General features: G+C 36.7%; 1 protein-coding gene across 3 annotated transcripts in view; it reads left to right on the forward strand.

The window, feature by feature from the left end:
- The window catches only part of PRPF3 (pre-mRNA processing factor 3), a 32269-nt gene that overhangs the window by 15752 nt on the left and 3246 nt on the right, over positions 1-13271 (forward strand). For all 3 annotated transcript variants that reach the window (XM_006861366.1, XM_006861367.1, XM_006861368.1), the window contains 8 exons: positions 237-403; positions 1176-1255; positions 3041-3184; positions 4197-4296; positions 4471-4584; positions 5972-6090; positions 6376-6459; positions 10057-10118. In XM_006861366.1, coding sequence (XP_006861428.1) covers positions 237-403; positions 1176-1255; positions 3041-3184; positions 4197-4296; positions 4471-4584; positions 5972-6090; positions 6376-6459; positions 10057-10118 — 870 coding nt within the window. The remainder of the gene's footprint in view (positions 1-236; positions 404-1175; positions 1256-3040; positions 3185-4196; positions 4297-4470; positions 4585-5971; positions 6091-6375; positions 6460-10056; positions 10119-13271) is intronic.

Consider the following 13271-nt stretch of genomic DNA (forward strand, 5'->3'; position numbering starts at 1 on the left):
CTCCTAGACTGGAAAGTTAATCACTCCCCTCCTTGCTATAAAAGTCTACCTTTACATTTCCAACCCTCACAATCAGTCCTCATAACTCAAACTGACCTTACGGTCCAGTGCTTATCCTACAGTGCCACACCAGGACTCCAAGGGTTTAGTTAAAAAAAAAAAAATCTTCATTCTGCCACATCCCTGTTTTCTGGGATTCCTGTTTATCTTCCTGCTTTCATTTATTTTGTCTTTAGGCTCAACTAGAGAAGCTGCAGGCAGAGATCTCACAGGCAGCTCGAAAAACAGGCATCCATACTTCAACTAAGCTGGCCCTCATTGCTCCTAAGAAGGAATTGAAAGAAGGAGATATCCCTGAAATTGAGTGGTGGGACTCATATATCATCCCCAATGGTTTTGACCTGTGAGTGAGTTAGCTAAATCTTTGAATAAGTGTGTAGTTTTAATGGGAAGAATGGTTCTCTTGCATGAAATAAAAGCTTTTTTAATCCATGAGAAACAATTAACTAAACACAAAATAATATATATGTAAAGCATATAGTATTTTGTGGATTATTCTGAGTTATTTGGGTTAATAGAGGAGAAGCAGAGCCACAAATAATCTTTTAAAAAAAATCTGAGTTTTCTATTTACTTTTGTTATACATTGTTATTTGATTATAATAATATGTTTTCTTAATTACATCCTTCACCTAATAAAAAGCATATATGTTTTTTACAGATCACAATTGGTAATATAAAGCAAAGATTCTTAGTTGGTGGAGGAAGAGATGGCTAATAAAGCATATAAGAAATATTTAGAGAACTTTAACTATTTCTGTGTCATTCTGGTATATGACTTTAGGAGACTGTGTCTCAGCGTTTCTTTACCCTTCCTTTCTCAATCACTATTCCAGGGAGTTATATTGTTACTAATGAGAGAATATGGCACCTCTCAGAGATGTTAGGGTACAGAAAAGGTTGAGAATGTCTGGTGTAAAGTACATCCAATCTTAGTGAGACCTAGTTTTGTCATCTTGAAAATTGTATGTAATGTATATTATAGAACTATAAATGCTAAAAGGGGCTTGAATGCATTACGACTAGTGGATTTTTCCCATTGTGTTTTTGAGGCTTCCTCTCAGAAAAATCATCTCTACCCACCTCTCCTATTTTCCCCTCTTCCTCCAATTTTAGTACAGAGGAAAATCCCAAGAGAGAAGATTATTTTGGAATCACAAATCTTGTTGAGCATCCAGCCCAGCTCAATCCTCCAGGTAATCTCAATCAAGTCTCTATTCCCACAGAATATTATACTAAGATGGACGTGTTCTGTGCTGTCCAATCCAGTAGTCACTATAAGACTACTGAGCGCTTGAAAACAGAGTTATAATATTTTAAATTTTATTCATTTTTCATTACATTTAAATATAAATAGCACATGTAGTTAGTGGCTACCGTATTTGACAGTGCAGCTCTGGTGTGTTGCGGCCTCATGGATATATTTCAGGTTGGGCTTTTACCATAGTGCTGACTTCAGCTGGAGTCTTGATGTCACCCCCACTAAATGCCTATCTTTATCATCATCCTTTCTTTTATAATTTTTATAGTAAAAATCTATTGGCTCAGTCAAAAGAAATTTTATTTAACTGTGATTATGATTTAAGTAAAAGTTTACAGAGCTAATTGGTTTTCCATTCAACCAACCGTTCATACACATTTTATTTTGTGACATTGATTGCAGTCTAAGTGTACCAACACTTTTCCAACTTCCTTCCTGTGTTTACCATTTCCAGTTGTCCTTTCCTATCCTTTCCTGTCTACTGAGCTTTATTCCTATGCAAATGCTCCCCTTTTAATCTCATATGATTGATTGTTGTAACGAGTATGTATGTCTCTGATGTTATCATTCAACCTGTAGGCCTATCTGTTGTTTGGCTAAAAGTTGAGCCATGGGAGTGAGTTTAGTTTCAGGCCATAGTCTGAGGGGAATGGAGATGGGTTTTAGTTGTGGCTATGTTTGACTCCTGGTGTAGCGCTGTGGGATAACATTAGACTGCGAACTACAAATTCGGCAGCTCAAACCCACCAACTGCTCCTCCTATACAGGGTTGCTATGAGTTGGAACCGACTCGACAGTATTTAACAACAGCAATAATGTTTTTAGCTAGTTTAATACTTACGGTAAGTCACTTACAACACTGAATTTCCTCATATGTAGAACTAATATTAATTTGTCTTTAAGAGTTTTACAGATCGTAAAAGATTTTAATACTTCCATCAGGCTTGGGATGAATAGAGAAGATAATACCCCAATTAGTAAATTCACTGGACAGTAGCTTCAGTTTAGAAAAAGAGATTAAGACCTATTATTAGAAATAATACAAGTTATAATAATCACTGGATTTTACCTAACCAGATTCTACTTAGCTGTTAAAACTGTGGCTCATTAGAAGGATGAGTAGACTTGCTTTAGGAATCCTGAGGATTCTTCCTAATCTCTGTAGATCTTAAAACATAAATTTCATATTCTAGGCTATTGATATTTAAACTGTTGTAGAAAGACAGGAGATGGATTCTAGAGATCCTTCCTAACCACCCAACCAACCAGTTGCCATTGAGTTGATTTAGAACTCATGGTGACCCCATGTGCGACAGTGTAGAATTGTGCTCTACAGGGTTTTGAACAATTGATTTTTCACAAGTAAATCACCAGGTAACTCTGGGTGGACACATACCTCAAACTTTTGGGTTTAGAAGCTGAGTATATTAACCATTGTACCAACCAGACTTCATATACCCTCAGATCTTCACTTACAGTAACCAAAGCAGTTCCAGTTTTGGTTTTTATATTATATATTTCATTTGATGTTAAACTGCTTAAAGGCAAAGCAAGTTAGAATACTACTCATGAAAGATAAGAATGCTGTTTTTAAATATAACCATAATATCACAACCTGAAAATAACAATATTTAGGCTAAAGTTTCTTTTAATGTGACTTCTATTTATCTAAATCCCTTTTAATTCATTGCTTTGGAATACTCATTTCTCTGCCTGACAGTTGACAATGACACACCGGTTACTCTGGGAGTGTATCTTACCAAGAAAGAACAGAAGAAACTTCGGAGGCAAACAAGGAGGGAAGCACAGAAGGAACTACAAGAGAAAGTCAGACTGGGTCTAATGCCTCCTCCAGAACCCAAAGGTACATAACTTAGAGACAAAGAAGAAAGAGTGACAAGTTTTTGCTTTTTTTTATCTTTTATTCTAGAATTTTTAGCATTTTTCTGCATTTGGTTCTTTTTTTTTTTCTCCCAATATTTCCTAAGATGTCTACTATCTTTTCTGTTTAAGACAGGTCAATAAAGTTTCTTTTTAAGTATTATTAACCATATCACACTCTGATCTTTAAGACATATAATGGTATGATGGTCATAAAGTTCATTTTAGCTACTCACTTTTTAATGACTTTAGAGTGAATCAGGAACTAGGAAGGGAGTCTTTTATAATGGTGAGGGCTAGGGACTTATTTTTACGGTCTAATTCTTTCATCCCTAAAATCTTAGTAGTTGCAGTATTTGGGTATTATTATTACGTACATAATTCTTAATATTAAAAATGAAAACAAAGTTAAAAGAACATAACTCACCCCTATACTTTTCATTATCAAGCAATAATAATTGAATGAGCAGTGTTACATTTAGAATTTTTTACTATAAGTTGTAATCAGAGAAGAAACTAGTAAAGAAATTATGTTCCCTGTCTTTCACAAGCATTCAAGCTATATATATATGTGTGTGTGTGTGTATATATGTTGTTGTGTGCCATGGAGTCGGATAATATCCATGTGCCTACAGTGAAGTCCAGTTTCCAAGGCTGCAAATCTTTACGGGAGCAGAAAACCTCATCTTTCTCCCGTGGAGCAGCTGGTAGTTTCGAACTGCTGACCTTGTGGTTCGCAGTCTAATTCGTAACCGCTACATTACCAGAACTTATACACATATATATATATACATACACACACATACCAGCTACTCATATTAGCTGTGTGATCTTCCACTAGTGCATGGTTAATTGAGTGGGATTATCAAGGTAGTGGTTCTTGAGCAGAGATTTGAAATAGATAAGCAATATGAATTGATGGAGAAGCTATAACACATGTATCCTAGTTAAAGAATTGATTTAGGAGATTGATCTTTGTTCTTTTTCTATTGCAGTGAGAATTTCTAATTTGATGCGAGTGTTAGGAACAGAAGCTATACAAGACCCTACGAAGGTAGAAGCCCACGTGCGAGCTCAGATGGCAAAAAGACAGAAGTAAGTGCCATGGGATTGGGTGGAAAACCCAGGGCAAGTACCTTCCCTAAAGTCTCCTGGGGGAATCCATATTTGGAGGGAGGGGAGAGTCCTCTGTTGCTCTCTCTTTCCCTCAGCCCTGCCTCTGATCTTCAATGCCTTTCTCACTTGTGGATGTCCTTCCTGTCACGACAGAGCGCATGAAGAGGCCAACGCTGCCCGAAAACTTACAGCAGAACAGAGAAAGGTCAAGAAAATTAAAAAGCTTAAAGAAGACATTTCACAGGGGGTACACATATCTGTATATAGGTAGGTGTCCATACTGGGCCAGCCTTTTCCATAGAAATACAAGATATTTTCTAAGTGCTTAATATAGACTTAGTATGAGCTAAAGGCATATCTAATATCAGTCTCTACTCAATTTTATTGATCGTAGTGTGAATTAGGAACTAGGGAAGTCTTTTTCTAATGGTGAAGTGTTAGTGAACTAGTATCAGTTCTGAAGAATGAATGAATATATTTGTTCAGGCCAAGTGTAGGATTGTTTGTTCTTTGTGAAGCATCAGATATCACCCGATTTCTCTAGGAATCAAAATTTTCTTTCCTCGGTAATGATTCTTATTCTGATATGTACCCAAATTTTTTTGGTAATCCTTTGCCCCCCCTTTCCAAAATGTGTCTTATGCATTCTAAGCATTTTACTATATTCATGTTGATTTAATATTTTCTGTTACTATTTTATGTAAATACATGTGTACCCTCTAGTTTTTAAATGTGCTTGTATTTTATTAACTGAGTATGGCACTGTAGGATAAGAACTTAACTGCTAACCACAAGCTCAGAAGTTCAAACCAACCAGCTGCTCTTTGGAAACCCAATATAGGGTCGCTATGAGTCAGAACTAACTCAACAGCGTTTAACAACATATTATAAAAGAAGGAACCCTGTGGCACTGTAGGATAAGCACTGGACTGCTAACCACAAGGTCAGCAGTTCAAAGCCACCAGTCACTGTACAGGAGAAAGATGAGGCTTTCTGCTCCTGTAAAGATTTTGAGTCTCAGAAACTCTACACAGGTTGCTACGAGCTGATATTAACTCCATGATTGTTGCTACGAGCTGATATTAACTCCATGATTGTGCGGTTTTGGGGGTATATTATAAAAGTGGAGCACTATTATAAATGTAGTGAATGCTTTTTAAGATAAAACAATTGTAACACTACATTAGGGCATATAATGAAAATATCTCTTTCTTACTCTCTGATTTTAGCACCACTCTCTGTAAGTAATTGCTATTAATGGTTTTTCATGTAACTTTTAGAAAATTTTTAAATATAGTATTGTGACTATATTATAAGCATCAAGAGGACAAAGACTTTATGGCTCTTTACACTGTTGTGTACAATTTGTTTATAAATGTTTTTGGATGATAGTAAATGCCTTTCACTCTTCTCAGAGTGAATTCTGATTGCCTACTATTTGCTATAAGTTATACAGTGCTGCCAGAATTTGAAGACATGAAATTAGTTCTAGTTCTAGACTCAATTTTACCTTTTAAAGCATGTTTATGCTTACTCCAGAGGGCTTTATTTATAGAGAGAAAACCATATTGGATCCATCTGTTTTATTTTCCATCCCATTCAGGCAGCTACTGATGCTAAAATGAAAGCCATAACTAAACTTTCCCTTCTCCAGAGTTCGAAATTTGAGCAACCCAGCCAAGAAGTTCAAGATTGAGGCCAATGCTGGGCAACTGTACCTGACAGGGGTGGTGGTACTGCACAAGGATGTCAACGTGGTAGTAGTGGAAGGGGGTGAGTCTGAAAAAATGGAGAAAGACTATTTCCAGACAGCACTAGACCTAGAAAAGATTAGCATGGTGGAGAAGAGGGGGGTAAAAAAGTATATTCGAGCACCACCTGGGTTAAATACCCAGGGCCTCTGTTTCTATGTTACTGGAGTAGAAAGTCCCAAAATTTGGTTCCTGGGATTAGTTGAACTACCATATTAAGGTTCTGAGCATTAGCTGAGCTCAGAGGTTCTCTCCACCCCATCATCTTCCACAGTTCTGGCAAAAAATTTTTCTTCTCTGTTTCTAGGCCCCAAAGCCCAGAAGAAATTTAAGCGTCTTATGCTGCATCGGATAAAGTGGGATGAACAAACATCAAACACAAAGGGAGATGGTGAATCGGGGCTAGAGGGAGATTAAATGGGAGTCCTATGGGAGGTGGGGATGGTATTGTACATCTATCTATTCATGCATCTTATTCCCTCCCTCTGACATTCTTGTTACCTTAAGGTGGTATTCACCTTAAGGAATTTTAGAAAGACCTATTCGAACTAAGGCTGCTAAATATTCATCTAATACTTTTTATATGCATAATAACATTTATTATAACAATTATATGCCTTATAGCTTTTAATATATGCATTATAAAGTTTTTATGTCTGTCCTTTAAGGCCTTTCTACCAACTGGTTTCTCTGTGTGCCCAGGATCTGGATACTGGTTACATGGATGTGTTTAGTTTGTGAAGACTTACCAATTCATGCATTCATATTTGTAGTGTTGAATTGTATTCTTTGATTTTAAAAATTTTTAAGAAGGGTTGAAACCAGATTTTCAGAAAAAAAAAAACACCAACAACTCTCTACCTTCCTTGATTGAAAATACAAGGGTAAGTCAAAAAGTTTTGTTCTTAGGGTTCCAGTTCATATATGCATGGGTTTATTCCAAACAGAATATGCTTAGTTATATCTCTGTAGTTAGTGGGTGACTGCAAACAAGTTCTTTCAGAAATATACTTGTTTTAGTCCCATTAGGGTGTCTTCAAAAAACAGGATATAATTTTGAGATCAGGGTTTATTTCACATTTTAAAAACAGAACTCAAGTGGACATCTTCCCAAGCTTTGCAACGAGTTTTATAGGGATGCTGTCCCACATAAAACAATTTTAGATGGATCAAGCATTTTAAGGAAGGTCAGGACGATCTCAAGGATAAGCCAAGACAGGGAAGTCCATCAACCTAGGTGAATGAAGAAACTTTCTGAAGTCCAAAAACTATTGTAAGACGACTATAGAATTGCCATTGGTGTAACAGCTACAGAAGTTAGGAACTCACATGATTTGACATTTTCAATTTTAAGCAAATATCTTGGCCTCACCAAGCTTTTGTCTCAATGGGTACCAAAAGCTTTATGTGAGACTTTTAAATGGGTAAAAATACATAAATCACAGGCTAATCTCAAAGAAAATGAATACATCTTCGTATCAAAATAGAAAAGATTTAGTAGACATTAACAGAAATGAAGAAAATGAAAAAGAAAACCCACAAATTAACTCAGTGCAGAAAACTATGTGGAACAAAGAAACCAGCATCACACACACAAAACCCAGCAAAATGACAGCAATCAATTCATATCTATCAATAATTACATTTAATGTAAATTAAATGCTCTAGTCAAGAGATAGACAGTAGTGGAACGGATAATAAGACAGGATCCATCAATGTGCTGCTTACAAGAGCCATACCTTACACACAAAGAAAGAAATAAACTAAAAATCAAAGGAGATGTATCCACACCTATGTTCATTGCAACACTATACACAATAGCAAAAAGATAGAGACAGCCTAAATGCCCAGCAACAGAAGAGTGGTTAAACAATCTTAGCACATAAACACAATGGAATATTATGTAGAATAATGTCAAATCTGAAAAATTTTTTACATGGATAAACCTAGAGGACATTATGCTGAATGAAATTTTTAAGTACCATCAAGTTGATTTGGACCCATAGTGACACTGTATAGGGTTTCTAAGGACCAGCTGGTGAGCTTGAACCACCGACCCTGTGGTTCAAATTTACTTTGCAGTCCAGCACATTAAGCCACACCAGTACTCCTGAATGAAATTAATCACAAAAGACAATTATATATGAGACCACTGTTGTAAAAAGTAAAGATATTTCTTGCTAATGAAACATTGTATTATGGTTACCAGGTGGGGCGTCAAGGGATTATTTACAGTTAGACAGTAGATACATGTTAACATGGGTGATGGGGCAGGCAATATACAATAGGGAGGTTGACAGAGGAAAAAAGGTAGCAGGAGACACAGAGTTAGAGAAAATAGAGGTAAATAATATTAACTGTGGGTACATGGAGGGGATTGCAGTCATTGTAATGAAGCAAAGTATATGATTTGCTAAATGTAAAACTGATGATCTGTTTTGTAAAACTTCACTTTTAGAATAAGTTGAAATTTTTAAAAAGCTTTGTATGAAGATCAGCTAGTTCAGAGCTTATCTTTTCCATCAGTCTTCTAAGCAAGATGGAAACTAATGGCAAACAATTTTATGGAATGAATTATAACCAAGGTTGTTGTTATGGGTCGTGGAGTCGGTTCCGACTCATAGTGACCCTGTACAGAGTTTCCGAGGCTATAAATCTTAATAAGAGCAGAAAGCCTCATCTTTCTCCCGCAGACCAGCTGGTAGTTTCGAACTGCTGACCGTGAGATTAGCAGCCCGATTCATAACCACTACGCTACCAGAGCTGCTTTGTAACCAAGGTAGAGTCTTGGATTTACCGATATATTCCAGAGAACAAGGTCCTGTATCACAACTGGCTTCAGAAGAGAGCTACTGAGCCAGTGAAAGTTAAGGCATCAAGGTTAGTTCAGAAAGTTGTGGTAGCTGTTTTTTGGAATTCCAAAAGGGAAATCTCAAAAGACAACAACAGGAAAAAGTTTTAAGAAAATTGAAAACTGTGTTGGTAAGAAAAAGGCCAGGAAAGTTGTGCCAAGGAATTTTTACCCATCACAACAATGCGCCTGTTTATTCCTCAAGGCTAAAGGCTGTTCTATGAAAATAACATCTTACAGTCCTGATCTTGCCCCTTCAGACTTATTTTTGTTCCCCAAATTCAAAGAACTTATAAAAGGAACACAATTTGAGTCCCTTAAGGATGCCAAGATTTCCATTTTGACATTTAAATTGAAGAGTGTAGAATTCTTTGGTGAAGGTTTCAGAGAGATGGAAATGCCAGCTTCAAAAATCTGTAGACTTAGATGGAGGATATTTTGAGAAACAATAGCTTCACGTTTTGGTAATTTTGTTTAATAAAGGTTTCTATGAATTTTTTTTTTAGCAATACTTTTTGACTTACTCTTGTAGACTTATTTCGGTTGTCCAACTTTATCTTACCTCTTTATATATATTTGACAGTATTATCCCTTCATCTGTGTTCATTCTTCCTTTCTTTGAAGACCTGGGATAGCATTTAATATTTGCAGACTCTTAGTTTTTCTTAACTTTGTCTCCACTTTACTTTCTGTCCTTGAAGTACTTAACAGTACATTTTTATACTATAATTGACCTTTATTTTACTTTGGTTTTCAAGTGTTCCTAAGACATTTTCATTTGGTTACATCTGTCCTCCTCCCCTGCTAGACAAAAAAACTCCTTAAGAATGGACTACCCTGTTGCCATCTGAAGTCTAGCTCCTACAAGTGCCTAGAACAAACTATTATTGTTCACTGCTTGTCTCTGATTTACCTCCTTATTTCTAGTACATGGCACACCTCTTGGCACATAGTAAGTGCTCAAAAATGTTTATTGAATTAATTGTGTTCCTGCCTATTTGGAGGTTCCAGTCTATTTGAGGAAAGTAAAGAATGGTAGAAAAGGGGACATTTATTCCCAGCAAAACAGGTGATAGTATTTCAGAGAATATGGATGGACTTGAGTAGAGTGAGACTTAGCTGTATTTTCTTTTCCAGATGATGAAGAGTCTGATGAGGAAGCTGTGAAGAAAACCAATAAATGTGTATTAGTCTGGGAGGTAAGTGATTCTTTGTAAAACACTGAAGCAGAACTTTAACCAATTTCTGATTGTTTCTATTATCCAAGTGGAACAATGGCATTGTTAGGTACAGTCCAGTTGGTAACGACTCATATTGACCCTATGTAGGGTTTCTGGAGGGTTTGAACTGCCAGTCTTATAGTTAGCACTTCAGTGCTTATTCTACAGCACCACAACACCAGGACTCCAGCAATGAAATGGTTAAAACTAAACAGTGAGTAATCACTTAAGTAATTCATGTTTCTTTTTGGAATTCACTTTTAAATGTTTGGCAACAAAGTCTTCCTGGTTAGATACTTAAATACATTGATGATTATATAGTATATGCTGTATGGAAATGCTGATAGCAAGACTACAGATTTTCTTTTGAGAGTTATTTCAGTCATGAATATGAGACTTGGAAAGTGAAATAAATTATTGCTGGATTTTCTTTATTTAGAAATAGTGAAAGAAGTACTAGACATAAGAATATAAAGTAACTAGACCTAAGAATGTAAAATTCAAAGGCTGGGCAGTACCACTTACTAGCTATACAACTTGGGCAAAACACTTACCATCAGATTCTGTTGTGTTATCTATTAAATTTTTTACGCTTCCTACTTTCATGTTGTGTGCATGTGAGAGAACCAAATTAGATAATTATGTGATGTTGTTAAGTGCCATTGATCCTGTATAGGGTTTCCGAGGTATCTTTCTGAAAGCAGAAAGCCTCATCTTTTTTCTGAGGAGTGGCTAGTGGACTCAAATTGCTGACCTTGTGTTTTACAGTCCAGTACTTATCCTTTAGAGCTACCGCATGCTGTAATTATATGATGTTGTTGTTTAGTGCTGTCAAGTTGGTTCCGACTCACAGTGAACCTGTATCGGATTTCCGAGGAGGGTTTGAACTGCCAACCTTGTGGTTAGCAGTCCAGTGCTTATCCTAGAGCATCACACCAGGACTCAAATGATCTGATTATTGTTGTTAAGTACGATAGAGCCAATTCCAACTCACAGTGACCGTGTACAGGGTTTCCAAGAAGCGGCTGGTGATTTTGAACTGCCGACCTTGCAATTTATACAACCTTGTGGTCCAGTGCTTTTCATACAGTGCCACACCAGGACTCCTGATTATCTGATGTTGTTAAGTGCCGTCGAGTTGGTTCCAGACCATAGTGACCCTGTATACGGTTTCTGAGGAGCAGCTGGTGAGCTTGAACTGCCAACATTGCAGTTCAAACAGCTTTGCAGTCTGGTGCATTAACCCACAGCGCCACACCAGGATTATCTGATTGTTGTTGTTGTTAAGTGCCATCGAGTTGGTTCCGACCCATAGCAACCCTGTACAGGGTTTCCGAGGCTATAAATCTTTACGGGAGCAGAAAGCCTTATCTTTCTCCCGTGGAATAGCTGGTAGTTTCAAACTGCTGACTGTGAGGATAGCAGCCCAACTCGTAACCACTACGCTACCAGAGCACTTTAGGATTATCTGATAGTGCTTTGTAAAATGTGACTAAGTCACTCTTCAAATTGCAGTGTGTTTAGTTATCCAATCCTTCAATTCCTGAAAATTTTAAGTGAACCAATATTAGTTCTGAAGAAATGAATGAATAGATATACTTGTTCAGGCCAAACTGTGAACTAAAAATTGTTCATATTTTGTGAAGTATAAAATGACATACTCATTTCTTCAGGAAGCATTAAAAATTCTTTCCATTATAGTGATTCTTACCTTAATGCATACAATAATTTTTTAGAAGCCCTTTTATGCCCACTACAGAATGCATTTTATACATTGTAAATATTTTGTTACCTTTATGTTGATTTAATATTTTTATTTTATTCTTCTGTGCTGATAGTTGTCTATCTAGTATTTTATTATAAAGGTAGTAAATGCTTACTAAGATTTCTTTTTAAATTGTAGTAACACAGAATGTTTTAACTGAAAAAAACCCTCCCTTTTCCCTGGTCTCTTAGGATTATTCTTTATAGGTGATTGCTGTTAGAATTGGAGTCCTGGTGTGGTGCTGTAGGATAAGCACTGGACTGCTAACCACAAGGTTGGCAGTTCAAACCCTCCAGTTAGTCCTTGGAAACCCTATACAGGATCACTGTGAGTCGGAACTGATTCAATGGCACTTAACAACAGCTATTAGAATTTTATCCCAGATTCCTAAAATTTATGAATATAAATTAGGTCATAATAACTTTAACACCTGTTTCTATGTCATAAATTTTCACCTGCATATTTAATATCTGCCACCACTTGTCTATCAGTTTGTTATACTGTGGTGGCTTGTGAGTTGCTGTGATCTGAAAGCTATGAAAACAGTATTTTAAGTACCAGCAGGGTCACCCATGGTGAACAGGTTTCAAATGAGCTTCCAGACGAAGACAGACTAGGAAGAAAGTGTGACAAACTACTTGCGAATGTTTAGTCACTGAAAACCTTATGAATAGCAGACAGAGAAACACCATCAGATGTAGTGCCTGAAAATGAGCCACTCAGGTTGAAGGCACTCAAAATGTGACTGGGGAAGAGCTGCCTCCTCAAAGTACAGTTGACCATGATGACATGAATGGAGTAAAGCCTGTAGGAGAAAAGCCTGTGGGACCTTCATTTGCTAATGGGACACAACTCAAAATGAAGAGAAACAGCTGTAAACATCCATTGAACATCGGAAGATGGAATGTACAAAGTATGAATCTGGGAAAATTGGAAGTTGTCAGAAATGAAATGGAACGCATAAATATTGAAATCCTAGGCTTTAGTGAACTGAAATGGACTGGTATTGGCCATTTTGAATCTGACAACCACATGGTTTATTTACTGTGCCGGAATGACAAATTGAAGTGTAATGGTGTTGCGTTCATTGTCGAAAAGAACATATCCAGATCAGTCATGAGGTACAATGCTGTGATAGGATAATACCCATGTGCCTACAGTGAAGCCCAGTTAATACCACTATTATTCAAATTTACGCACCAACCACTAAAGCCAGTGAGGTTGAAATGGAAGAATTCTACCAACTTTTTACATTTGAAATTGATCAGACATGCAATCAAGATGTATTGATCATTACTGGTGATTGGAATGCAAAGGTTGGGAGCAAAGAGGAAGGATCAGTAGTTGGAAAATATGACCTTGGTGAT

This window comes from Chrysochloris asiatica, unplaced genomic scaffold (assembly GCF_000296735.1).
Source record: "Chrysochloris asiatica unplaced genomic scaffold, ChrAsi1.0 scaffold00042, whole genome shotgun sequence".
In the NCBI taxonomy this organism is placed as follows: Eukaryota; Metazoa; Chordata; class Mammalia; order Afrosoricida; family Chrysochloridae; genus Chrysochloris; species Chrysochloris asiatica.